Source organism: Lagopus leucura, unplaced genomic scaffold (genome assembly GCF_019238085.1).
Source record: "Lagopus leucura isolate 7727_CA_CO unplaced genomic scaffold, USGS_WTPT01 Super-Scaffold_100015, whole genome shotgun sequence".
Classification (NCBI taxonomy): Eukaryota; Metazoa; Chordata; class Aves; order Galliformes; family Phasianidae; genus Lagopus; species Lagopus leucura.
This window is the reverse complement of record NW_024962269.1, coordinates 14977522-15005353: the sequence shown is the minus strand read 5'-3', so window position 1 is coordinate 15005353 and position 27832 is coordinate 14977522. Positions and strand designations below refer to the sequence as shown.

The 27832-nt window shown below is 47.0% G+C and overlaps 1 protein-coding gene and 1 long non-coding RNA gene across 3 annotated transcripts in view; one reads left to right on the top strand and one right to left on the bottom strand.

Moving 5' to 3' along the window:
* LOC122182440 overlaps positions 1-22401 on the top strand; it is a 35327-nt gene extending 12926 nt beyond the window's left edge. The window contains exons 2-4 of the long non-coding RNA XR_006179802.1: positions 9647-9783; positions 17884-18003; positions 21638-22401. This is a non-coding gene — a long non-coding RNA (uncharacterized LOC122182440). The remainder of the gene's footprint in view (positions 1-9646; positions 9784-17883; positions 18004-21637) is intronic.
* PLEKHO2 (pleckstrin homology domain containing O2) lies at positions 1481-27640 on the bottom strand. 2 transcript variants are annotated; one of them, XM_042875716.1, is made up of 6 exons: positions 27571-27640; positions 23988-24140; positions 17256-17372; positions 10145-10249; positions 7773-7871; positions 1481-5344 (listed from the first exon to the last, which is right to left on the bottom strand). In XM_042875716.1, the coding sequence occupies exons 1-6, from the start codon at positions 27577-27579 to the stop codon at positions 4118-4120; spliced, it is 1710 nt and encodes a 569-aa protein (XP_042731650.1). In that variant the 5' UTR covers positions 27580-27640; the 3' UTR covers positions 1481-4117. The 2 variants fall into 2 exon arrangements, with proteins under 2 accessions (XP_042731650.1, XP_042731651.1); XM_042875717.1 differs by lacking the exon at positions 27571-27640 and adding an exon at positions 24251-24438.
* Between the last annotated feature and the right edge of the window lie 192 nt (positions 27641-27832).

The window sequence follows — 27832 nt, the reverse complement described above, 5'->3', positions numbered from 1 at the left end:
ATGACACAGTCTGTTTCAATCCGTAAATATGACTATCCCTTGAATGAAAAGCAGCCATGCAAATGTTTCACATGCCAATGCAATGTGTGTTTTCATTTGTATGGGCTTATAAAATCATGTTCCATAGACTTTATGTAGAGTGAGGCACTTCCCTTCCTTACTAACATCAGTTTAAGACCTAGATGTGATGCACTGTCTGTTTTCTTAAAAAGCACTGTCTTTTCTGTAGCACATCCATATAAACTAATCAGTGTCTTGGAAATTCCTTTAAGGAACTATTCCCTTCCCAGCAATGGCTTACAGAGCTTACCAAGAACATTGTGCAATACGATGGCAAGCACTCTTGAACTCTTTTCTCTGCCTCTTTGTAATTTGTGAACCCACTGGCCAGTTTCCACCCAGTTTCACAGACGAGAAGCACTCACTACAATACGAGTTCCTATCTTCCTGGAATCTTGAAGAGGAATGAGGCTTTAGTGCTGCTTCCCACCAAGAGGATGACCTCTGAGCAAACTTAACATTTGCAGGAGACTGAAATTGCTTGGGTGCAGCAGCCCTGGTGCTTCTCCTTCCTCCAGGCTTGTGGTTAGCACTGCAGCAATCTGGCCCCAGCCTGACCATAGCCTGTGTAACACACCCTCCTTCACATCAAACCCCGTGGCTCGTCTTTGCTCCTGTTTAGGACAAATGGCTCTTAAGCAGCTAATATTTAAAAGGGGGTTTATTGCCAAATCTCAAAGCTCTTTACAAGGAGGAGACAAAGTGCCGCCTTTCCGCTGGATGCAGTGGCTGCTTTTGAGATAGCCATCCACATTTACTTGCTTGCAAGTTCACTTCCTTCCTGTCACAAACGTAACCTAGTGGCACAGCCTGAAACACAGAATTGCACCCCAGCGCTTCATGCCCACAGGGCTTCTAGGCACTAGAAAGAAATCTTAATGTAGTCAGAAATTAGAAGTGTACGTTTAAAGGGAGGGAAAAAAAGTGCTTGATGTACACTGACCAAAGGAGTTGCTGCAGGAGTTCAGAGCAAAGGCTGAATGGAGCAGGATGCAGCCTCTGACTGTGACCAGCACTGCCATTTGCAGAGGAGCAAGAAGCACTTCAGAAGGCAGCTACAGGGTAATTCACCCTCCTGCTTTAGGGAGAGCCCAGCTTAGAACCAGAATGAGGAGAACAAGTGCGAAAACTGCAGAAGCAATATGATGTTGTTCCTTGTAAAGACTGGGTGAATCAGGCGTATGGCCAAGCTAGATATTTTAGGATGAAACTGCTAACCCTATGAGCAAAAGCAGTTAAAAACAAAAAGTGTCTAACATAATGTTTTCAGCAGTGGAGTTACTGGGTGCTATGGAGATTCCATCTAGTAAGTTCTATTAGTACATAAAAACAGTAATTAGCTGCAGCCTGTAAAATGATTTAACATGCCCATTTTGTTACAAATAGAGGTTTGTTCTGTTAAGATTTCTACTGATTGGTATTCAATAAAATGTCAGACATTTATTCATTAGAATATTCAGTATTATATAAAAATACACAGTAAATATAAGCACATCCTGTAGGTTTGGCTGTAACGGTTAAGGATGTCTCAGTATCTTCATCAGTACTTTGCCAGATGGGAAAGAAAAGTCCACAGAACACACTGCCACAAGAAACACCTGTGAGAGCAAAAGCATTTGTATGTATCTTGGGGTGGAGCTGTCCCATAAGCTATTTCCATTCTCATGGGCTTTCAGTTTCAGGCTTTGATTTGCCCATCCTGGAGTTTACGACTGGCTTCAACCTTGGGATCTCAACCTGTACCAAGAGATTGCCGTGGTTTGTGTGTCTTCTTGGTAGAGTGAACTTCTTTTCCGCATCTACTTCATCCCTTATTACAAAACTGCATCCTTCAAATGCCTGCCTGCTCTCTGAAGCTGATGTCCCTCGACTTCCAGTGCGCACAGGGTTCTGACAGCTCACATTCATACCACACAGTGTTCGGTAAACAAAAGTGCACATGCAGAAAAATACATTTAGATAGCAGATAGGCACTGAATATTTTCTGTATTGTTAGCCCTTGTCCTAAGAATATTTGAGAGCAAAACCCACAGTTCACATTCAGTCTACAGCAGCAAATTACACAGACCCAGAGTTTGTTCGGGGCTGCGTGCCTGGCAGTGGGCTTAGGACATAGGAATCTTTTTGTCTCACAGCAAAGCTTTTGTGGCACCTGAGCCCTGAGTGTTTGACCATGTAGAACCTCTCATGTGAGAGAAAGACAAGTGATTTTCCATGCAATGTCTACAGCTCAAGAGAGGGGGACAGACCACCATGGCTGCTTTAATCAAAAGAGGCTCTGGGTGGTGAAAAATGGGACATTTGGAAGCCCAAAGGCGATATTTCTATGCTGAGACACATGAGCCCATTGGCGAGGCTAAGAAGAGATAAAGAAAAAGCTTTACTGGGCTGCTGCAAAGGGAAGAGTTTGCAGCTGACTGCAGCTTTGCAGAACCTGGGAAGTTATACAAAGAAAATGGAAGAAATGGAAATGGGGGAGTGGAGTGCAGTGCTGACAAATGAGAAAAAAGAGCTAAGGCAGCATGTCACTCCTTAAAACCAGTCAGGGAAGATTGTCATTTTCTGTGCTTCCAGAGCCTGCCTTAAGCAAAGGAGAAGCCCTTCATGGTGTCATATGATTCCCCTGAGAGCAAATACTGCAGAGAATAGGTGAGGGGACCCAGCTCAGGTACAGTGCTATGCAGTAGCAGCACAGACGTGATTTTATCACAATGTTAATCACTAGAGACCATGGGAACTGGGGCTGCTTTCAGCAGGTGGGTGGGAAAGCTGTGGGAACTGTGCCAGAGCCTTCTTGCAGTGCCTTTTTCAGACCCTTCTGCAGCAATGTACTTTTATTTTAATATACTTAAGCCACAGGGACCAGCCCCAAAGTTATGCACACAAAATGCCTTTCCCTCCATACTCCAATTACTCCGGATGTTTGTGCCGAACCATGGCTCTCGGGCTGGCCAGAACACAGCAGGTAGAAACATGTTAAATAGGAAGGGGGATCCCATCCAGACTGGCTGCCTGATGTGCATGCTCCTGTCAGCTAACATCCCACAGCAGAGCCAATGGCTAAGGGAACGCATGTCCTTAGAATATGAGCTTCTTACCACAGGCTGCCCCAGGGCATCTCCTGGACACAAGCTCTCCAAACAGCCGGCTAATTGTTCCCAACCCCGATGGCATTCAGAATTATGGATGCGTATGGTCCTTACAAACAAACGTGTTGTGATGCTACAAAACACTTCTTCCTGCTTTGCATCTATCCTCAGTTTCTACATTCATGGAACAGGAACAATTAATACTTGCCTGGCAGTGCTGCACTGAGACTTGCATTCACTTACACAGTGCCTAGCACACCTACAGCTCTGCCCAGCTGGATTCAGAAGAGTGCCTTCATACAGACTTGCTAGATCTGAGGACACTTCTTGTAGGCAGGAGCTGGCCAGTTTTGCTTGCCTCTGTGTGAGGTCACTTTTTAACTGTGAATGTAGTTTTATGAGCGTCTTCAGAGAAGTTGAAGCCATTTATCCTTACATTCCTAGATGTCACTGAGCCAGGTGCTCCAGGAAACCTTGCCAACAAAAGTATAAACAAAGTAAAGTTTTCTCTGACTATATTTATCCTTAAATGAATTAAATGGGAAGACTAGATATGTGCCAGTGTAATCTGGTATCTGCTTGTAAATACAGATGGACAGGGGCTTTTGCTAGAATAACCATTCTGCTTCTTTCAAAAATTGAACTTGGTTTGACTATCGGAAATTGTTAAGGCCTGATCCATTCACTCAAAAAGACTTTGGATCAAGTCCATAAAGACTGTTCACATTTTCAAGCTGTTCAGTGTCTTGTAACCTTCTGCTGTGCTAAGAGGATCAGAGCTGGACTAGTACATATGTACAGCGTGAAGAAAGAGAGAGAGGCTATAACTGAAAGCTCAGTTCTGTTCCATAAACATGGTGCATGCACAGCAAAACACCACCTTTTGAACACTGGCCTAGCAATAGTACAAATCATAAATGGCAAAAGTTTAGCTTTGAGTTCCGCAAAAGAAGTCTCTGAGGAGTGTGTCAGGGAGCACTTCTCCTATAAAGAGTCACTAGATCTTTTTGCTTGTCTTTCTGTTTCTGTGTTGCTTCTTTTTTCAGTTCTCCAAGACTTTTAATTTCTTGCAAGACTTGTGTAGCTTGCCGAAGTTGTTCTACAGCCTCATTGAGTAATGTCTCTGCCACCACCGGGGGTCCATTGCCCTCCTGGGCCTGCTCCAACCCTTCCCTTAAAACCTTCTGCAGAAGTTTTTCTGCCTTCTCCCGTTCGTTAGCAACTTTCTCCTCCATTTTAGCTAAGCAGTAATGGGAATCCTCAGCGACACCTTGGCGTGGAAGTGCTCTCTGTGTACTTTTGAAATCAGACAGCAAGTCTCCCAGAGAAGAACTGCGAAGTTTCAGAAGTGAAGGGGTTTCTACAGATAATTTTTCCTCAATAGTTCCTTTTATACTCTCATGGCCTGACTCTGTAGCTGGGGAACTCTCTCTCTGTTCTGCTGAAGTTTGCTGTTCCGTCTCAGTTGAGGTTCTCCCATTTCCTTCTTCAGTTTCAGCTGTTTGGGATGCTGACTCTGCTGCTTCACCAGCTTCAATGCCATTCACCGGGGACTTGGAACTGCCAGACCCCAGTTCTTCCAAACCCCCAGCTTCCAGATCACTGTGGTTGGAGTTCATAGTGGCTATCATTTTTTCTGATAGAACCTTAGGAGGAGGAACAGGAGGCTTTGCAACATCTGAGGTAGCAATTGTAGCAAGGCTGTCTTTGCCACTATCTCCTGATAATTCCAAGTCTTTTGCATTTTTAGGCTCAAGGACTGGTTGGTCCCAAGCAACTTTTAGCTTTTCTGACACGCTCTTAGGAAGAGGAATTGGAGCTTTTGCTGTGCCCTTGTTGCTGATCTCAACAAGCTGATCTCTGTTCTCCTCACTAGATTCTTCCACATTCTCCTCTCTGCTTACACAGTCCTCTTCCCTGACATCTGCGTTCTCCTTCGATGCTAAGCCTTCCTTAAGCTTCTTATTTGGAGGCAACGGAGGGGACATTTTATGTTCCTGATCAGGAACACTGTTCTCTGCATCATGGTTTTCTTTTGTGCCAGAAGGTTTTGTAGGTGGCATAGGTGGCTTTGGAGTTTCTTTGTGAGGTGGCGGATTGTCATTTTCACTGACAGTGGAGTCAAAGTTTGGTGGTCCGTTGTCTACTATATCCAGATCTAGTCGCAGGATCCCATCTGATGTAGACTTGGCAGCCTGAAACATAAGAGAGAACTTTATCAATTTCTATTCCATCAATCCCCTGCTCAATCCTTTAACTTCAAGGAATTGCTATGGATACAGCGGTACAAACACTTGCAGCATAAAACTTCAGCTGTAAGGAGAAGGTGAGGGATTACTGTTTTGCACATCCACCCCCTATTTATACTCACACCTGTCGAAACTGCCAGGAGAATCTGACTGATAACAAAAATGGCGCTCTTAAGAGCAGCTGCTTCTGCAGCTCAAGAGCAATCCACAGAGCTTGTGCTGCTGCTATGCAGCATCACCCTGTAATACCACCTCACAGCAGTAGCTGTGAAACCCAATGCAATCTGCAATGCCCAAATTTAATGAGCTGTGATAAACCAAAACATTTTACCTGACAAAGAAGAAAGTAGGGTCAAGTCATGTACCGTACAGCAAATGTTGAATGCATCAATGAAGATTCCTATCCCTCTGCCTAGCCCACTTTTTCTACAGACCACCATGCTCTGTGAATGCTATGGGTGGTTTTGCTGCTGAATTATTTCCTGCCTGATGGTGCAGCAGCTTGCACAAGAATAACAAACCCAAGAGCCACAAGCAGTCAAAAATTAGGACCAAAGCATAGAATTTATTTTAATACTTTCTTTGAGCAGAACATCTCAAAGCCTGCTCCACACTCCTATTTCTGTTTTCCTGTCGATGCTAAGCAGTCAGCTCTGACTCATTCGAGTTCTTCGCCCTGTAGTAGTTGGATCCCTCTACCCACCTCATTTCCTGTGTGCTTACCCAAAGCACTGCTGCTTTCTGCTTTTGGAACTGTCATATTTCCATGTGAACACATAAAACAAGTTGGCATGCACTGAGATCACTTGGCCAGAGGTTCTATTGTAACACCATTGCCTTCTCACTCTCTCTCAGCCTGATGCCATTGCTGCCATACTGGGGCTAAAACTAGCTGGTTACACCTCCTGCAAACCACAGGCTGCCTGCAAACTTCTCTAGCAGGGGGATATCCTAAAAAGGGTGGATGTGGTAAACACACTGCAGGATGTGAGCTTAGTGTGCTGGACGGTGAGATGCAGTGACAGTTCCTGTGTGAGGGAACCCAATGCTGCACCAAACTGCAACTAGAGCCAGAGCCCTGCAGTGCAGAATTTAGGTAAAGGCTCTCTTGCCTTTCCAGCCGTTAACAGACAGAGAGACAGGCAGGCTGCATCCTTACCTGGCCTGCTTTGGCACTGAAAATATTCATTCTCACAATGCTGCGGCCAGCAACTCTCATTCTCATCTTTCTGCAGGCTCTGTTCTCTCTCCTTGTTACTGCTTTTGAAATTGGAAACTAGTTTTTCTCGAATTTGGCTGAAAGCGAGAGCACTTACAGATATTTATGTCTGAGGTATCTCATGAAAATAGGGAGCTGAGTAGGGCTGAGAGGGCTTATCAGTGCCCAGGGAAGGGCATCCAGCTTTGCTGAACCCATTCTATGCATCAGAGAATCCACACTTCATTGCTTCTGCAACTTCTGTCATGTTTTGCTCTGTTGTTTTCTGAAGGGATGGATGAGAACCTGTGATTCATTCTTATGCATACCTCCAGAAGACACACTCTCCCTCCATTTCTATGCAAAGTGAAAAATCTTGGGGCATCTCATTTCCTGCACTAGGGCCATCTGAGTGCTGTGCAGGCACATAAGTCAGAGTCTGGGAAGTCTGAAGAAAGAAGGTTTGATTTAGAAACCTTCGCTGGTTTAGATTAATGTTCTGCTAAAATATCAATCTGTCTGTGGAAGCTTTTTCATAAATCACAGGAATCAAACATTCATAAGAACCTCTCCCACTGAAATGAGCTGCAGGTTTATTTTTGCAGTGTTATTTCTTTCCCTTTTTTTTTTAAGTGACAGATCCAGAAAATCGGTTAAGGGTAGACAGGCTAGTCTATAAAACTGCCTGGGAGAATAATGTATTCTGTTTCAGAGCTAAGGAAGGGTTTGTAAACCTGAAAGCTTGTCTGTTTTTTCCAGTTAGTTTAATAAAAAATACAGCTTCTCCCCATAGACCATGCAGTTCTTGTATCTTTACACCACTGTGGCTACAAAATCATCACTTCTTTGCAAATAAATATAGCAGCTTCGGTCTCTTCTGATTAAAATGAAACTATAAAGGCTCTCACCAGACAGCGAAGCAGCTCGTGACTTATGGGAAGCTAAATATATTGGAACACGGCACAGCAACTACAGATCTATGGGTTAACCTGGAGATTAGTTAAAGAGGTGTGGGCGCCGTGTCTCCCAGGGGAAGCCATTTCCCTCCTGAGCTTTCTCTGGACTGTCTGCACCTGGGTTTTCCTGAGGGTTTGCCCGTAGCTGGAAGGAGCAGTGTGCAGGGGTGCAGCTGGTCCCAGCTGGGGAGGTGGCTCAGTCCCCATGGGATGTACCTACCTCCTTGAGGTGGCTTCTTGTGGGCGGCCTGCGACCATGGGCCACTTTCACTCTGTCCCGAGTTACGTGGTCCAAGGAAAGGCTCTCATCTACTTTCACCTTTAAAAGGAAGGGAAACAGAAATGGAAGAAGATCGTTAATTTCTCACAATCCATCTATAAAATTCTCACTGTCACACATGAAGGGATGCAGCATTTGATCCAGGGAAGGTTTTTGAATATTTTCCCTTAGTTCCAGCTTGCCTGAAAAGCCCTGTGTGTATGTGATGGATATTTAAGGTATCTTCAGCGCATGTTTATCTAAAAGGCACTCTACATCAAAGCACCCCACCCTCAGAGTTCTGCAATCACTAGCCTCCCCTCTACCGAAAGGGCAGGTAAGAGAAGGACACAGGAGGGCTTTGTTGTCCCCACGCAGCCTGAGCTCCGAAACTGCTGTTGTCATCTTAGAGGTGAAAGCCCATTAATAACCGTGACCTGACGGTGAACTGTATCAGCAGTTCTTCGTAATAGACCTTCCCTTGTACAGCTCTAATGGCTGCAGGAAGCTGAATAGAAGGTGTGAGCAGTGACCTGGATTAATTGCAACTGTAGCTGAATTAACAAATTTATTTCCTGGAAACAGAGGAGTAATCCACTGCCACCCACGTGTGAGCAGGAAGGAATCACAGAATGGTTAAGGTTGGAAGGGACCTCTGGAGGTCACCTGCTCCAAACTGCCCATCAAGCAGGACCACCCAGAGCTCTTCTGAAGATCTCCAAGGAGATTTCCAAGGAAGAAGCCTCCACAGCTTCTCTGGGCAGTTTAATAGGCTGAAGAAAAGCAAATCCAAGCCCGTTGAGGCCTGACCCATTAGCTTGTGCCTAGTCTGTGCAGAAACATTTCAAATCTGAAATCTGATCTTTAGCGGAATGGACAAGAATTAAAGTCTAGCTCTGCCCTGGATCCTCATCAGGAACACTGTCTCCGGGAGAAGGGAGAAAGGAGAGGGAGGTGACCCCAGACCTCACCACACCATGCTGGGGAGGGGGCTGTGGGCTTTGCTGCCCACTGCCCTGCTGCTGCAGGCAGCTCTGTCCGTGTCAGTGGCTCCAGGGAGGGCTGAGCAGCATTATGTTAGAGGACATTGTATCTCCTACCCACTGTAACGTGAGAGTAGACCAGGCTGCTCAGCTCTTTGCTGTTCTGCTTTGTAATGGCTTCTCAGGCTGCACACAGCTGCTCCCTGTAATTACACATGCTGCTTCCTCCTTGATCCAAGGGCTCCAGGTACCATTAAAAACCTGATGTGAGATGTGATTTGCCCAGGTGAAAAAGGAGCATGTTCCAGCCTCTTCTCCAGCTTTTGCCCTGTCCTGAATAAAAGCAAAGCCCAAGCTCTCAGCTCTCAGAGTTTGCACTCGAGCACTGTCAAAGGAACTTAGCTTTTTTCTCAAGACTTTTACTCGCTGCTTTGGTTTCCTTTGCTAAACAGATCTTGCTGTTTTCTTAGTCTCCTAGTTAATCCTGCCTAATTCTTCATGTCATTCCTGTAATGGTGGTTTTGTACACTTCCTTTCAGTTACAAAAACAACTAAAGAATACATACTGCTCTTTCAGTTTAATTAGGGGCCAATTACAAGGTAACCGGGAGCAGGGCAAAGTTAGTCAGGCTTGAGGATGTGCAGTTTTCATCCTTGCCTCTGCACACCAGAATGAGTGGGGAACTAGGGTCAGTGGAGAGAAAGGCAGGGAGAGTGCATGGGCTTGAGAAACCTTGGAGTAACTTTCCACTGGACTTCTCTCCAGCCTGAAGCAAGAATAGCTGGTGGACTGAGTCACTGCACATTTTTCCAGTCTTGAAGACTGTCCTAACCAAATACCTCAATTTCCAGGCTGCTTGGTGCTGGGCATCATGACAATGTGGGGAAGACAAGTCCTTCCAGTCGCAGCCAGTCGCATCCTCCAGGACAGGGGAACACCATGTCACCAAAAGCCACTGATGCCATCAGACCATCTCCCACTGACTTTGGTGAGCTCTGGTGTCCCATGGGTCTCTCAGTGAGATGTTAGCTCTTGCAGCACTGATGATGTCTCTGTACCATCTACTTATCCTACTGTGCCTGCTTCTAACCCTACTAGAAAGGATGCAAACACCCCTTGATATGATCTAGCCTCTTGGGCTGGGAACTAGAGGGACTAAAGACTCCTAGCCTGTAAGGATGCAGCTTGGTCTGCCTTGCATCCACCTGTGAATGGGCTTTCTTTGGCAGTGCCTGGCATTCAGGAAGGACAGGGAGCCTGGGGTCTCACACAAGTTCTGTTGCTAGCTAAATAAGCAGTGAATGAGAAGTGACACAGAAGTACATGAGTTTGAAAACAGCATCTCTTACCTCATCAAATATTTTGTTTTTGCCTCTATTGATGCCCTCATTCAGGGCTTTTATCCATGATTCCTTTTCTTCCAAAGTTGCAGCTTGAAATTTGATATCATGAACCTGCAAGAGCAGAGAGAGAATTTTGCCTAAGCATTACAGAGAGGCAGCGTTCTGCATTCTGTATATCCCTTCAGTTTTTATATAACATCCAGTTCCAGTCTGTGTTTAAAGTACAGATTCCTTTGCACTTTGGCAAGTACTTCCCTTCATAGCTCCTGTGAACAGAATTTTGTTATGCTGAGCTGTTTGCTGCTGTCGTTCTATTTTTGCAATTAGCAATTACAGTAGTAAGTAAGTTATGAGCTTCTTACTTCTGTAAAATCTATGGAATAGCTCTTATAGCAGAAAGTTGTTTGTACAGTGAATGGTCAAACTGCGTGCAGCGAATCAGACTGAGAGTGCAAGTTGTTTTGTGGCAGTTCAGATGCTATCAGCTGCTTTATCTCCAATTCTGCCACAGGCTGCAAGTAGGAAACCCACATGCCATAGGTTCTGCCTTCTTCCCTGTTCCTGTGGCTCTGCAGAGCAGAGCCAATACAGGAATCAGGGCTCTGACCTTGGCTGCACCAACTCTGCTTCAGCTGCACATGGACAGGATGCGACTAAGCGCAGCGTAACTGAAAAAATTAACAATATCTTTTCCTGCTTGCAAATGAAGAAAATAAAAGCGGACTCTACAGATGTACATTTTCTGGGGTCTGAACAGCTATCCTAAGAATACAGAACAATCTTAGGCCATAGAGGAGACAGCTGGTAAAAAAAGCACAGGACAAAAATGAGGACGGGAGCAATGATCGTATGGCTGTCCCCCATTCAACCAGCTCTGCCTTCCTCCAGAGTCATCCCAGGGCTGTGCTTTTTAATCTCTAATTGACCACAGCAGGAACAATAAGTAAGATGCTATTTATTTTTCTGCTGTGTGCTATTGTGTAGTTTTGCCCCAAAGTACACTTCAGGTGAGAAAAATACCATCTTCATATTACAGGTCACTGTATGGCAGACTGGCTTGGATCCACATAGCTCCACTGAATCCAAATAGCTGCAATCTGCACTGTACAGACACAGATAAATGCTCTCGTGCTAAAGAACATCACGAAAGCTGCAAAATCAAGCACTCAAAAAAATTGGACAATCCCAAAGTTGCCTAGGTAACCTTAACCCAGCCACCACACAAGTTCCTCATGTGTCTATCCCTAATGACAGGGGTGGAGCTTCCTACTGCGCTATCTCATAGTGTGCTGTGTGGGTCAATATTGATGGCATTGCGCTGCAGCCCTGCCCTGAAGACAGAATTACCAATTCCACTGATGATCTCTTCTTCACTGCTTATCACTACGATACCTGAGGGCTTCACAAACTACTTTTCAGAACAATCATCCACATCTTACAGGTGGGGAGGTGAGTTACATAGAGGTTTACCTAAATCACATCCTAGTAGAGCCTCAGTTAAAATATTTTTTTCCAGGTATTTAACATCCCACAGTCATTTATACTGCCTTCAAGACCAGCTGCAGTCTCAGCCTTTTTGTAAATCAGGCCCCACATTCTGAAATCACAACAGGGTCAGAACATCCAGACTATACAAAATGAGGGTGACAAGGCTAGTGCTCTTAGCAGCTTCCTGTTTTGTTTATGGTACAACGAGGCAGCAACTGTTCGGGGTTTCAGCAACTTCTGAAATCCTACATGCCTGTACTCTAGGCCTCCCAGTAGGGATGCTTTCCTGACCCTTACATCACCATTAAAAATTCTGTACAGCTGAAGCCTAATCTCCTTACACTCACCCTGGCTGTTTAGTTAGGAACATGCTACCCTTCCTTTCTGCATTTATTGCTCGCTGCAGTGCCAAGGTTTTATACCTGCACACCACAGCAACAAAGCTCAAGGCCTTTGCAGCCAGCATGGCCAGCAGGGAGTTAAGAAGCATTTTTGGGAGAGTGTATTTGTTCAATTAGTTTGCACATAAGGTGATGGGGCCAAATGCCTTTTTAAGAGCCCAGAGAAGAGGTTAGGGCCTGAACCACAGCACTCTGGAAAAAGGGTTCTTTGTCTGGGATGCAGAGGGATCACACTAACCAGGGAATCTAAGGAAGGCAAGGCTCCAGAACATGACAGCCAGGTTTTGTTTTAGCCTAAGCAGGCCTGTTTTTGTGTGTGCTTGAAAACTTCTTTGTTTGGAAATGATTTCACCCCAAAGTTTTGTGATTACAAAAGCATCTGAGAAAGCTCTACTTGTGAGCAGCTGTGCTGCTGCACTGCCTGGCAAAGACCTGGCATCCTGCACCAAGGTTTAGAAACATAAATGGCGTTCAAGGGAAGGATTCCTGCCTTACTTCAAGCTTCCTCTTCTAATGCTACTTCCTGTGCCTTATTCTCTGCCCAGGACAAAAGCTGCTGACTGTGACAAAGTGCTGCTGTCAGCTCGCGACTGCGCAGCAGGGCAGAGTGAAGGCCCTGGGGAATTGCTGGTCATTACTGAGAAGCTGAGGTGTCCCTCTGGCATGGCCTATTTAATGCTGACCAACCGCTGCAGCCGCCGATCACAGACCAAGTGCACAGCAGGGGGAGGGGAAAGCGCGGGGAGATGCTCCAAAGGCAGCAGCACAGAGCCATTGCACTCAGTTTCCTTTCTACAAGAACACTTTTTTCCTTTTTAGCATAATATCCACAGATACTAAGGAAAAATCAGGCTGCTGGAGCTCTGAGGCTGGCACTTGGGATGCTGCCATACAGAGCCTCATTGTTTCCTTGCACTGCACTGCTTGTCTGCCTCCCTCTGAAGTTCATGTCCTCCACCATGGGCACTGGGGTGAGAGGGTTTGCCCGTATTGGGATGGAAGCTTGCTATAAAGCTGAGGAAATAGAGGAACAAGCCAGAGATGTTGTTCTCAGTTCTGCTTGCCACTGTGGTTCTGTAGACTAGAGTGAGATAAGGAACAAATTAATTTACTTTGTCTTTATTTTTATTCATCTGAGTATTCAGATATCAGAGGACACACAGCTTTAGCCTGATCTCCATTTAGCTTTAGTCTGATCTCCAGCAGCAATTTTAGGTAGAGGGTCAGTGACACCAAGCCTAAAGCCAGGAAGCAGAGCAGCCCATCTGCCTTCCTACCTGCTAAGCCAGCTGAGACTGACTCATGACATAAACAACTGCCTGGTGTGCCAGGAAAAGCTGTCAGACTGAACCTAATGTGATAGTGGCCATTGTGAGCCATGAATACAGTGTATGCAGTTTACTGTAAGTGAGTTCAGAGCACAGCGCAGCCAGTCAGTTCCTGCTGAATCACTGGCTGCATGTCATGCAATAAAAGAGGCTCACACTCTGGTCGCTGCCCGTGACGACAGTGAGCACATCTCTCTGACTGCCCTGTGTCTTCTCAGACATCAGTCTTCTGCGAGCAGGGACAGTCTCATGGCTATGCTGACCCCACTGCCCAGCGCCAGCCCTAAGTGATTTATCTGACAAGCCTGGAGAACCCAAAAGCTGCAGTTTTTGACATTTACCAATACAAGCTCTTTGTTGAGCTCTTCTGCTTGATGCTACCAATCTGTCAAGAGGTGAGTGACAGAAATCTGTGTATTCTCAGCCATTTCAGTGCAAAGCTTCAGCTGCCGGCAAGGGTAGGCTAAACTGGACTGAGAACTGCTTGTGTTCTGCTGGCTGAGGTGTGGGAACACATTATCCTCTGCTGACTTTTGTCACTGAGGGTCACCTCCAGCAGATGCCAGAGCACAGCTGGGTCAGTAACTACGCAGGGTGCAGCAGAGGCTATCTGCCAGATGTGATCTCCTGAATCTGAGTCCCCGTCAGGTTGGATCACAGAGGAAAAAGTGGAAGCAAGGGGACGATCAATTAGGGGATTCCTGTTTTTTTTTTTCTGCAGCTGAACCAAGAGCTGCCTCATCCCTGGGAATAACACAGCACCTCTGCCACGCTCAGCCTGGGCAGACTCCTGGTGCATCCCCTCAGAGCACAAGCAAATGTGCTTCACTGCGATCTCGTCAGCTTCCAATTTGGGCCCCTGCTGAAGGGAGCCACAGGTACCTCAAAGTCGACCGAGGGAAAAAAAAAACAAAGTAGTGGAAATTTCCACAAGTGCTGAGTTTGTGCCTGGCAGTGCTGGGCAGGACATGTGGGAAGCTGCAGCACTTGCCCATGGACTCTTTCCCATACTGCCACCCTCTTTCTTCCCATTCTGCATCCTGGTAGCTGAAGGCTTTCAGACCTGCTGAATACCAGACTTGTGCCAATCTCTGGAGTCTCTAGGCAGCTTACACGAGAAGGCATGGTTTATGCTGCTCTTTGCATCATGAATACATTTAAGGTCTCCAAGCCAAGGCTGCTGCCCCTTCTTACAAATTCTCTGCTCGGCTCTCTCTGTTCAGCAGTTTTCATTTAATTAGTGTGACTGACGTGAAACATTTGAGATTTCTAAGCAGAATGGGTCTTCTGCACACTTCCAACTTCCTTTGCTGAAGAACCAAAGCACTGGGGACAGCACTTTGTTTCAGTTCCACATAAGGAAGCTGTCCAGTGCAGGCGTGTGACACGCTCATATTGTTGTGGCTTCACAGAAGTGTTATCTTGTGATCTGGGCAAGCAAAATCTGGGGTATTGCCATCAAGAGCAGTGCTTAGCAAGGCACCTTACTTATTTGGGTGCAACTGTAGCTACAGAGCTGTTTTAACGGATAGATTCACTGTGAGCAGAGTTCACAGTCCTACACTGAGCTCACAGTTCCTTCAGACTCTGGGAAGGGTCTGAACAGTTTCTGTTTTATTGTTTGCTCTTTCCAAGTGTCCTTTGCTCTTCAGAAACATCCCATCAAGTATTTAAACCTGGATTCCCCCAAAGTTGAACTCGGATCCCCGCTTTCTACAGTGACATTTCTATTTGCACACTGGAATAGAAATGGCCTTTCCTGGCTTTATTCGCTTGCTTTCTGCATTCTCCAGCCCTGTGCTCAGGATAAGGGGCTGAGAACACTAGTGAAACATGGAAGGGCTTGGCAAGGCACTTCACAGGGTGACTTTAAGCTGTAGTGCAAGCTGCAGATGGCAGCTAGTCTCCCCAAAGGAAAATGCTGAGCAGATATCTATTGCCACAGCTGCAATTCCAAAACAGAAGAAGGACAGTTGTGTATGTTGGGCTCCTCACTGAAGTTTGTTCTAACATCTGCAAAAGCACGGTGCGTGTCAACACCCTCACCATACTCCCAGCCAAAAGGAGGGTGGGAGAGGAGCTACAAACAGGGAACTTTTCATTTATAAAAGCCTTCCCTTTTACCAAAAGAGCCTTATGAAAAGTGGCCGCTATCTGGGTTTCCATTTAATCATTGGCATGAGAACCAGGGGAGCTGTAAACTTGCCAGGATGCCAAAAGGATGAAGTTTCCCTTTCAGTGCAGAATTTGGACATATCTTTCTTTAGAAAGAAACAAAAGGTTTAGGAACACATCCCACACTCTCTGTTGATTCATGCAGAAACATACAGCTATTATACACTTTGCCTAAGTAATATACTAGCAAATAATTATTAATTCCTACTGTGCCTCCATCTCTGCTCACACATGCAATTATTTGCCTCCCTGGGAGTAGGTGTGCACACAAGGTAGCCAGAGGCATTCAGCAGAGGCAGTTGTTGTGGTCCCGTCTCCCTCTAGAAAATGCACCAAGCCTGCCAAGGTTAGGCATTTCTGATCTAAAATTGACATGATTTGTGATTAATGAAGTTACGAAACAAACATTAAACCTCCAGCCAAACTGGAGAGACTCACTGCTCTGTATCCAGTGCTGAGCAGGAGCTCTCTAGCAGAGGGCTCAAATTCCAGGCTACCATAACCTTGGTGTGTTGTGCTTAATATCACTTTTCTTCCTGACGCAGACTGGGCCTACTTGCAAAACAAACATCATTCCCCTTCTCTCTCCACCCCAACCCCAGCCCAAGTGAATGCTTTGGGGCAGGGGAACTATCCTTGTTTTGTTGTTGTGAATGAAGTTTAGCACAGAGATGCTCTGAACTCAGCTGGGGTCTTGAGGCACCGTTACACAAATAAACACTAAGTGAATGAAGTGAAAGAATAAGCAGCAATGACAGCAAGGACTAAACAGTCTCCATTTATTCAAACAAAATGGAGATGAGGAAATGCATGCAAGCTGATATTTTTGGCTGTTCGTATTCTTATGGAAATTAATATTTTTTTTTGTCTCCTAACAACCTCTTGGATCCGTGTGGAAAAATTTAATAAGATCTTTTAAGCCAATAAAATCACATTGAAATTAGAATGTAAGTCAAAGTGAGTTATTTAAGAGCAACAACAGAAACATCTGAGCCCAGAAAGATGCTGATACACTGTCAGCAGGAATGAAGAAAATCTTCCCAAGTATGTGCAGTGATGACGAACATATATTGGCCTATACATAAGACAAAAGGGCTTCCTTGCATACAGTTGTGCTCAGGTGGATATAGAACTTCTTTGCAACATCAGCCTGGTTATTAGGTTCTGGGTACAACTAGGTGCTGCATAGGCAGCTAAGATTGCACAGTTTCATTAAATCTCCAAAACAGATTTTCTTCTAGGAACTGTTTGGCTGCAAGAAACTTTGCAGCTACTTTGCAGTTACTTGGAGATTCTCATATGAGCGTGTCCAAGGACAGGAACTGTCCCAGTCATGGATTGGCATCACTGACTTCACTGGAACTTCAGCAAAGCTACAGCATGCACAGCTGGGGCAGGGACACTTCCTCGCTCAGGGCACAGTGGGAACAGCAGGGTATGGGCTCACACCACTGCTCAAGGAGTACTGGGAGAAAGAAAACGATAAAGCAGGAAAATATCAAGAGGAAAATGTTCTCGTAAATCCAGTAAAAGGAAGATCCTTTCCCCAGCACAAGAATGAAGTCTACAGGACAGTGATGTTCATCTCTGTACATCCTAGGCCATTCACAAACACAGGCAATTTCTCCTAACTGCCAAACAAGTAAATTTCAGAGCCTTTTGTCTGCTGCCTGGGGACTCATTTTGAAGTTAACAGAATTGAGGGTGAAGAGAAAGCAATCCTACCTTCTTACCCGGGGAGCGGATTAAAATGAAACGGTTTTTCTTTTTTAGTAGTGCACGCAGCTCCTGGCACTTGTCGTAACTCTCCAGTTCCACTGTTTCTATGCATTTCTGCTCATCCTGCAGAGAGGGAATGAAACATTATTACAAATAGGAGTCACTGAAATCAGTCATATACCATCAACCTCTGTGTGTGTTCCCTTTGCATCTGTCTAAAAGCTCTTCTGCCTTAAAAATAAATCTGCATGCAGACAGCAAGCCCCCACAGATCAGGTTGGTATCCCAGACTCAAGAAAGCATGAAGGTCTCTAAGCTATGGGCTGATGTGTGGCTACTGGTCCACAGCAGCTGAGCAAATAATGCAGTGTGGACAAGAACATCAGCCTCTTCCATGTCTGGTGGCTCCTTCCAATGATTCACAGTCAGATGCAAGGTGAGAAGGATTTTGCCAAGCTACAGTGCTGCCAGTCCTGCTGCATGGATTCTTGTTCATCTATCCAACAAGTAACACCCCACACTTTCATAAGGTTTCCTGATGTGATCTCAAAGCCCCCCCAAGTTCCCACTTAGCCTGGCAAAATCACCTTCTTCCTGCAATGAATGACGCCAACGTTATTCTGCTTTTTCACAGGGAAGAAGATGGAGCAGGCGTCACAACTGCCCAGCCCTGCAGGAAGCCCGTGGTGGATGTGGGCTGAGCTGAGCCCTGCCGGCACGCTGAGCCAGGCAGCCTGGCCCTCCTGTGAGCAAGGTTGGTGGCAGCCCCGTGTGACTGGGACACACTTCTCTCACAGCCATGCTCTGAGCTGTCAGAATGCCTAGGACTGGAAACGCAGCCCATACAGCCAGCACAACTGTCAGGGCCAACGTCCCATTGGGGAGTATTTATCTCTGGTGTATCTGCACTGATGACTGCAGGCCGTGAACTTGGCTCATTTCTCCCAATAACATAACTAAAATTCCACACGTGGTACATGGCTCAGTTCAGCTGCAGAGCACCATCCCTAATAGGAATTGCAGTGTAGCGCCAGGCAGATAATATTATTCATGTCTCAGAACAGACCAAAACTCCCTTTTGCAACATATTACATAAATAAGCAGTGAGAATTGCCAAGCAGTTCTTGCCAGTAAAGTGCTTCAGTCAGCATGCCTCATGAACCTCTCTGTTACCATCCTAAATTAAAACCTCCAGCCACGACCATACCCAGGTCTGACTGCTCATATTTGTAGTGGTATGAGTTTGTATTTAGCAATTCTGTAGCAGCAAGGGGGTGTGGGGTGAGGAAATGTGTCGTAGCCAGGAAGTTACTGCGTGGCTGGAGGCAGGGAATGGAGAGTTCAGAGGGAAGTGGGCTGCGGGGAATTTCCTTCGCTTACCACTTGACATTTAAGTCACTGTGCAGAGCCCGTGCTGCATTCAGTTTTTTTTAAACCTCTGATCTGGAGATGGAGGCACAGCAGAGCCAATGCGGGAATGCAGAACGAGTTCTGAGCCACAGAGGGCTGTCTGGATCTAATTTAGGTTTATTATTGTTATGCATTACTGTTTATTTCGTTTAACACTGAGTAGGTGAATGTGACCAGGGAACTGGGAAGAGGTATATTAGGAGGAGGAGATTAATCTGCCCAAACCTAAAACCTCACAGATAAAATCCTGCTGACATTACTGAGCCCTTTAAAGGCTCCTGCTGCCTAGTTTTGCAATGTCACTGCAAAAACTGGAAATAATAACCCCTCAGCAGCCAACAAATCAGAGAGAAGGGTGAGGTCAGTGATACATGCCTAGGGGACGGTGATCTCATCCTGGCCTTGGGTAGGTGACCACCCACATCTCAGTGCTGTCACATGACTGCTGTGGTCACCACCTCCTATGGGAAAGTTTGCTGAGCTTGGGGTGTAAATGTAGGTGGTTTGGCTGGACACTGATGAGAGATCTGGACAGAGTCCCCTGGCAACCCTACACATCCTTGGAGAGCAGCTCTGCCTCCAGCAGAGCACAGTTGTTCTGTGCCACCCCCCTTGTCCACGCCTTCCTGCCTGCCTCTTGGACAGGAAACTTCCCTCGGATCCTGCACAAGCCATCCTCCTTATCCTATGGACTGCCATGGGCTGTGATGAAGCTGGAGGACATAAAGGACACTGCAGGCTGAGCAGCTCTGCTACACTGTCTTTTGACTTTCAGCTGCCCCTTTTCCCCTGGGAGGCTTTGGGATTATGGGCTGCTCAGGGAATAAAGGCAGAAAGGATAGGGACATGCAGGGCCCTGCCTCCCAAGGGCAGTGACTTGACTTTGCTCCTTCATCTCAGAGACTGGAGCTTCTCAGGTTATCCTTTTCAAGGAAGGCAGGGAAGAGAGCAGCCAGAGAAAAAAGAAAACCCCACGCATGAGGTAAGGGAAAAGACTGAAGTTCAGGCAATGGCAAAATGGGACTTTTGTCTCTGTTTTACCCTTGGCAAATGGCCAGCCCCTCTGTGTGCCTACCTGGGCACAAAGAAATCTTTTATTTCTGTTCTCTATGACTCAGATAAAGACCAAAGGGCCTGACCCTCCCAACAGTCTCCAGGTCCCTCCAACCTCCTGGGACCTGGAGGATGCTCAGCATCAGGCAGAGACAAGGTTTCCATCGGAGCCTTGCCCCTACAAACTGGTCTCAGACACAAGCTCCTGCTGCATTTTGCCTCTTGTATCCCAGGGAAGTGAAAACAATTCTTTTCTATTGCACTAAGACACAAATGCTGGATTGAGCTGCCCGAATCCCCACTCAGTAGTCTCTCCTCCCAGCAAAGCATGGCCTGCAGGGTGTCCCATAAGGCTGCATCTGCTGCCCATCGCCACACCTCTCCCATGGCTACAGACATGCCCAGGAAACAGGGAGTTCCCTTGAGGCCTTCTTCCCTCTATAGATTTTAGTGCCTGCTTTTTAAATTGCTTTTGTAGTTGCTGTAAGGGACAATCAATAAGACACTTAAAATCCTGGTACAGAAAATCTTACACTCATGATTTAATGCAGAAAAACAATACCATTAGCTATTCGTGGAGCACACACTGCTACTTAAACATGTGTGTGTTTGTAAGCATTTCAGTGCCTGAGGGAGAACATTACTAAATACCCATACATATTAATGCATATGCTTAACCAAGGAATCATATTTGGCAAAGCTAGAATTTCCTGAATGAAGTGTTGATAAAAAGGGAAAATAGAACTGGTAAAATTTTTACTTATCTGAAAATAAAATTTCCAGCAAAGACTGCATCACTACTACATCCTAATGGCCTGTGAGCCTCCGTTCTCTGTACAATGCCTGGAATGCTTGAAATAATAATCCTCTTTTCCATCTGAGGATCTCAAAGCACAGTGATAAATCACATTTGGTTATACATTGCTACCACTTTACCAATGCAGAAGTGCAGACATCAGTTGCACTGCTGAGGTCACACAGGAAGCCAAAGGCCTCATGGAACCTCTGCTCCCTAGCAGCCATCTTACTTGGTAGATTTTTGCCCTGTCATGTGGCACACTTTAAAAAAAGAAAAAAGAAAAAAAAAAAAAAAAAAGAAAGAATCATCAGAAGAGGCAAAAAAAAGTTAAAATCAAAAAGACTGACTCTCTCTGATCCGTGGAGCGACGGCATGGATTCATCTGGCCTCTTTGCACAGGACTGCCTGTTCTGCAGATGCCCTGTGCAGTTCCGTGGGCTTGGTTTTTATTCCAGCAAGAATATGCAGAGACAGGAAACATCACTACAAAATGACCTGCCTATTTGGTTCTTTGTGGGCTTGTGTGCAATTGCCTGTCACTGAGATGCATCAGTAATTTCCTTGGGATCTGAATGTCACAGAGCTGTATGTATTTGCATAGGTGCATCTCTCCTGCCGTTTGGGTATGTAATATGTACCTTGTACATACATCCTTCTGAACTGAGTCCTAGGTTCACATCAGGGTGCACCTGCAGGGCCCTGTGGATGGAGCCTCATCAGATAACGAGGAATACATTGCATCAGCTGGATGAAACCTGCAGCACAGAGATGCACAGCTTTCACCCACCATCTGCTGCAAGTAATACAATGGCCATTTGCAATTTGCCTTCAGGAGGTAGCTATGCTTTAAAACAGATGAACAGATGCAATATAGGGAACCTGCTTCCAAGGTAGGTCAGAGGCACATTCCAAGAGATTTCTATTGATGATGCTAAAATACAGTGTTTGTGTTACGCTTAGGCTGTACTTACAATGTTATTGCCAGCATCTTTTGTTGGCCTTCTCTGCTGTTACTCTGCACATACAAACTTCAGAGACAAGTGCAGCTGCCAGCCCTGTGCAATTGCATAAACAAGTGTGCCTGCATATGGAACAACTGCTGAAGGCAATGTTAACACCTCTGCAGGAAGGGCTCCAACGCACCAGGGACTGATAAAAGGACAGCATGTCCAAGTCACCAGTTCGTTTCGTGGAAATCGGATGGTTTCAATGAGCAGACTCTCCACTTGCCCTCGGACATGGAAGCTGGCCTCCCTCCCACATAACTACTTTTGTCTAACTTAGCTTGTATTTCTGTTAGCCAATATTTTATCTCCTTGCTTCCTGAGGGCTGTTAACCTCCTGTTCAGCAAGTACTGAATAATCCCATTTAAAAATCTCTCTTCTTAAGAGCCAAAAAATGCAGATTGAGATAAGGAAATAGAAGCCACCAGAGCGTGCTGCGCCACAGACTCTCCTTTGACATTGGGCAAGTCACTTCTCATCTCCAAAACTTCCCCAGTTGTGAGACAGAGACAGCAGCACTGCAGTAATTCACGCTACTGGAAGATAAATACAGTAATAAACACGAACTACAATTCTGCAGTAACAGGACCCCTCCTGAGTACAGAAAATTGCCATTTCCTTCGGTTTCCTTGTTGTCAGTCTGCACAATCACATGCTATCCTATTATGCTACCAGATAATTTTGTAGCAATTTCCTCTCTTGAGATATTTGACTTCACTATAAGCTAGTTTTAATAGCCTATAGATATTAACATGATCCCTTATTTACAATAATGGAGCCTTGTAGCTACTGTAGCTTACAGATGCAATTTATTACAGGATGTTACCACAATCCGCAGGCTACCAGAAAACATTATGTCTGGTTGTTACAAATGCCATTTTCCTTGTTGAGATAGTAAAATAACTCTTTAAATGATCAGGATTTTTCCTTCTTCTGAATGTCTGTGAAAATTAATCTTACTTTAAAAGCTTTTTTTTTCCCTTGTGGTAATAAGAACCTCCATGTATCTTGTTTTTAAAGGCATGCTGTTTAAACAAAAACAAAAACAACAAAAAAAAAACCCCACCATGTCGTGTTTATAGATTTGAATCTGTTTGTTCCTGTAGCTTCAGCTGGAGTCAACAGGTGTCTGGGGCACTCGGATGTGATCTGCAGACAGCCAGCAGTTTGCAGGATAGGCTGTATCTCTGCAGAAAAGCTTCAGGTCTCCACACCCCCACCACTCTGCCTGTCTTCCAAGCTCCTCGTTACCTGACCTGACTTCTCATTTCAGTATTCTTGCACTCTCCGTGACATTTCAAAACCAAGAACAAACGCCTCCTGAAAGCCTTGGGATGTGGGGAGAGCAGAAGGTAACATAATTTAACCCAAAGCGCTCATAACAAATCTTCCATATTAGGCAATACTGTTTTTAGAAAAGAGAACCAAACTCTTTTGTCAGTCCTGTTGTTCCTGAAACCATCACAGCAGTGCAACTGCTGACGTGTTTCCCCATTCCCGTTCCCTTGACATGCTGCACAGAAACTGGGCTGCTTTTGTCTTCTAGCGTTCTGATGCCCACAAATGCCCCAGTCCTCTCGTGCCAGGTGCCACAGAAGCACACATACCAGCAGGGCTTAGCCTCAGCTGCCCCTGTCTCAGACCCCTCCGGGCTGAGCTTATGTGATCTGCCCACTAATATATTCCTCTGGGGACCTCTGAGGACAATCTCACTCTTACAGAGCCCTTTCGGCCCAACAACAGGGCAGCAGACTCAGAGATATTTCACTTTTCATTCTTCTCGCATGAAGATACAGAGCAGATTTGGCTTGGCTCTTATTCCTCATTGGATTAGAAACAGCTCTAAATGAAGCCATGAACTTAAGGCATTCAACTTATCTAGGGAAGTTCAGGAAAAGGCTCCCAGGAGTCCTTCTCTTAGCTCTGGCTTGCTCAACCAACAGGAAGGGATGAGCCAAACCCAAACCGTGTCCTTATTTAAGGATAAATCAAGCACTCAACCTCATCCTGTGTCCATCGTGGCTAAACAAGACCCTGCACAGCCTGGCAGCCAGCGGCTCCAGCTGCTTGTGGAGTGCTCAACAGCTGCAGGGCTGCCAGTCGTGCCCTTCAGCAGCAGGCGGGCAGTCAGGCTGCTGCAATGCAGTTTTAGCCCTTAAATGCCAAAAACTGCGAGCACATATCCTGCTTCCGCCTCAAGTCTTACCCTGTTCACCTTCTCACAGGATGTCCTGCCCCCGTTGCCTTTTTTTTTTTTTTAACAATGCTACTGTCAAAATATTTACTGGCTGAAATATTTATGGTATATAATATTCTCTAAAACGCAGCAGCTGTCTCTTCTTCATTTAACCTCCCTGAAAGTATCTACAGAAGTCCTTCTGAAAGGAATGGGCTAGAAAGAGGAGTGAAAATCAAAGGACTGTGTCACCGAGGACTTGATCCTGCCCAAGGGGGTTAAGCTGTGAGCATACCTCATCCTCATAGACCACGAGCTGTGTTTTCCGCAGCTGGACGTAGCGATCCTTCCACAGTCCCAGGAGTCCTCCACTGCTTTTCTTTATCCAGCCAAATTTCTCTGCACTGGGAGCAGGCTTTGGTTTCTCCGAGACCTCCTCCTTTGTATCCTGAAGGACCACCAAGAAAAGCAGAAGGGAGAAGTTACACTGAGAGCACCTTCCATCCACCTAATGACAGGCCTTGGAAAAGCCTGCCCAGCAAAGACCGCAGCACCCACCATGTGCAGTCCCTCCCCAGCAGCTCACAGGGAGAAAGGCTGGGAGCAGACTGGCATCTTCCAGAGAACACTTGTACAGGGGAGAAGAGAGCTCAGGCAGCTCCTGCCCCACAGCCCAGACCTCTGGAACAGGGCTGGGGAGTGGGCATGGACCCTGAGGCTGCTGCTGCCCTGCATGCAGAATCCGGCACGGCTGCTGCCCTAAGCCTTTCCCAGGAGCAAGCAGAGCCAAATCCCCTTAGAAAAACACCTCACCGAACTCGTGACCCTTAAGAGGAGGCCAACCCCAAATCCTCCAGAGCCCTTCCCAGAACCACACTGTTACCCCAGATTTGGCTTTTCTCCCGGGACACAGGACCTGTTGTTGCCTGTAATGGCACTAAGCAGTATTTTCACAAACCAAAGGATGCACGACCAAGGCAGAGACCCAAGCATCCTCAAATGGCTCTAGCTAGCTGCTGATAGGGAAAAATCAAAACAAAACAAATCAGAATGTCTGTAGCTTAAACATCATGTTTCCTACCATGAGGAAATCCCATGTGCATCATAAGGAGTCAGAGCCAGGCACTCCCGTGGCCAGAAGGGAGTGGAGATAGGGCAAGTGAGTACAGACAGGTTCCAAAAATCCAGAGGAAAGCCTTACTAACAGATCTGTTTTCATGAACCAGACTCCCAGCAAACACACCCTTGGATAGTATTTGGGTGAGCTGTTCCTTAAAGATAGAACTTGCACCCATAATGAGAAGCAAAACAGATTAAATTTGCTGTGTGCAAACATTTATTCCAGCCTCCAGCAAGGTCAGGAAGAGGCTCGATGCCTGAAACACAGCCAGGCTTCCTCAGGTAAAGGTAAATCACACGGAAATGGCCAGCAGCCCCGGTGCACTTTGCAGAATGAAGCTGTTTCTTGGTGCTATGCTGTGTTTGACAGGCCCTGCGACAGGATGGCAGCACACCAACAACTTTTCCGGGAAATGAGGAGCACTGTGTTTTTTTTAAGCTCGACTTTTTTAGGTTGCCAGGAAGTTGCAGTCAGTTGCGATTTGCTCCTTCAGCAAACATCAACGGCTGCACCAATACAGACCTGTTGGTGCATCATCCCTTTTGATGCCATGCTTGGGTAACTGGGCACGGGCTTTGACCTCACACCTAGCAGTTCTGCTTGGATGTAGCTGCACCAAGAGTGACTCCTCGCCTGTCTTCCTGCTACTCCCAAATGGGTTGGAGTTTTCTGCTCTGCAGATCAATTTTTATTTTTTCTCTCGATGGCAAAATGGCTGCCTGAAAACACACAGCAAATCAGCCTATCCGTGGCCTCTTTACTCTGCAGTGTGAAAACCCTCTCTTCCATGGTTTTACAATAAAATGACTCACTATAAAGTTGCAGCACTTCACATCTACTGCTGAAAAAGCAACCCATCCTCATCACCGCTTTGGTTGGAGGGAATTCTCATGCTTGCACTCCTGCGATCTCACGGCATTCACCAGCTCCCTGACATCTTGGGACAATCTCTTTTCTCCACCCCATCAGGATTTCCACTTCTGGGCCAAATCGTCCCCGTCTGTGCCTAAAGCCTGGCTGCTCACCCCCTCTGTTTGTAGCAGGAGTGACGCTTCGATCCACACACAAGCAGGACACATGCATGGGATGCTCTCCCAACCACGCGGCGCTTCCCACAGTGCTGGCATCCCATGCCTCTGGCTTGTGCAGCCCCTCGATCTGTCAGCAAGGGGAGGTTTGCCAGGGCAGAGCGCTGGGAGCAGGACTCAGTGTCCGCTCCATGCTCGCTGCCTGTGATTCCATGACTAAAATTGGAGGACAGCACAAAGAGATGATTTGTTGTTGTTAATTCAGCTTTCTGCAGGTATTCCTTCTGCTGGAGGCAAGAAATACTAAGATAGCCATTCCAGGATGTTCCCGGGCTGGATTCGTGCCTGATGCTGGTGTAAATCCATCAGAATAAACCCACTGACATCAGCCAAGAGAGCCAGCATAACCAAGGGAAGAACTGAGTTATTCTGTCACTGCCCGAGCCAGCGGCGCTGGTCCCACAGCCGGTACAAGTCATTGGTGCGATTTACAGCATGGTGGCATTAAAAGTGCAGCACGAGTTGGACTCTCCTTTACCTTCATGTTTTACAGCTCAGCAGAGATGTCAAATTAAAGACGTGGGATGGCTTTTAATTTAACAATTAGGCAGTTATTTCTGCCTTCCTCCCCCTGAGTTTAGGGCCCCACAAAACCACATACTTTCTGTGTCTTCTGACAACAGCAGAAGCCAACAGTTGCACTGCGGCGGTGCTTTCACAAGTTGCACACCCTGCACAGGAGCATTTTACTTGGCAAGCAAGTGGTGCAACTGGTCCATCCCATACTGCAGCACGGATGCATCTCCAGATGCATCCCCAGTTGCGTTCCCAGACCTCAGCTCGTTTCCTACCCCTCCACGTTCACTCCTGACACGTTGCTGGCACTTCACATCTGCATGATGCAGGAGCAGTACCAGACACCGCACACATGGATGTGAGACCCTGGAAGTTGCACCGTTGCCCACTGCCAGGAGGACTCATTTGTGGCCAACGAAGGGCACGCAGCCCCCAACCCGGCAGCGCCCGCTGCGTGCAGCCGCCAGCTGGAAGCACTTTTGTGCTACAGATTAATTTCATGGATGCTGGCGGATAATGACAACTTTCAGTCCCTACCACGCTGGGCTGCCTTTTGGTCTCCCCGCTGTCGTGGCCCTTTTGGAAGAAGCCCTTATTTTCACCACAACATTTGGGGAGTTAAGCACGGGGAGAGCAAGCCAAGCTCCCAGTGTTGCATGTCCCGGAGCCCGCAGCCTGTCCTGCCGCACCTTCCTCGTGCATCAGCAGCAAAATCTCGTCGGGTGGAAGGGAAAAAGGAATAATCGGGTGAGGAGACGCGTGGAGGAGAGGACCTGCTAAACTTGCCAACAAATCTGTGGCATCAGGGGGCCGTGAAAAGCTCCACGTGCAGAAGCACGACAGCCTTCCCCAAAAGAGGAGGAGGAGGAGAAGGAGGAGGAGAAGGACGGCCGCTGCCAGGCACCCGGCCAGCACCCAGCTCGCGCCTGTTGGAAGCACAGCACGCAGCGGGACGCAGCGCGGGGTGCCCTGAGCGACGTGCCACCGGGAGCGGCCCCGCTCTGCTCGCCCTCCCGCAGCACCCCAACTCAGCAGCAAGTTGCACAAGCCGCGGGGCTAGAGATGCTGCGGTAGCAGCAGAAGGACCCCCCGACATGGGACCGGTCGCGACGCCCCTCCCTGGGGCTGAGCCCCTAACGCGTCCCGGTACTCACTTGCTCCATGGTCGGGACCGGCCGCCGCTCCTCGCCGCCCGCTCAGGGGCTCCGCCGCCGCCGGCGTCCCGCAGCCGGGCGGGGGGACATGTCGGGCCGGGCCGTGCTCTGCCTCCGCACCAACTTCACGCCGAGGAGCAGCAGCACCGGCCGAGCGGCAGCGCCGGGTTTCCGGCAGCTCCGGAGCTGCGAGCGCGGCCCCAGGGAGGCGGGGATCCCCCTCCTCCGGCCCCGGCCCCGTCGCCGCCTCGCCTGGCCCGGC

What these genes read in the sequence shown, in the direction of transcription:
- PLEKHO2 (XM_042875716.1), bottom strand. An exon ending in TCGTGGTCTATGAGGATGAG is followed by an intron (nt 17,373 to 23,987) that starts GTATGCTCACAG and finishes CCCTCTCTGCAG; the next exon opens with GATGAGCAGAAATGCATAGA. An exon ending in AAAACAAAATATTTGATGAG is followed by an intron (nt 7,872 to 10,144) that starts GTAAGAGATGCT and finishes TTCCTTTTAAAG; the next exon opens with GTGAAAGTAGATGAGAGCCT.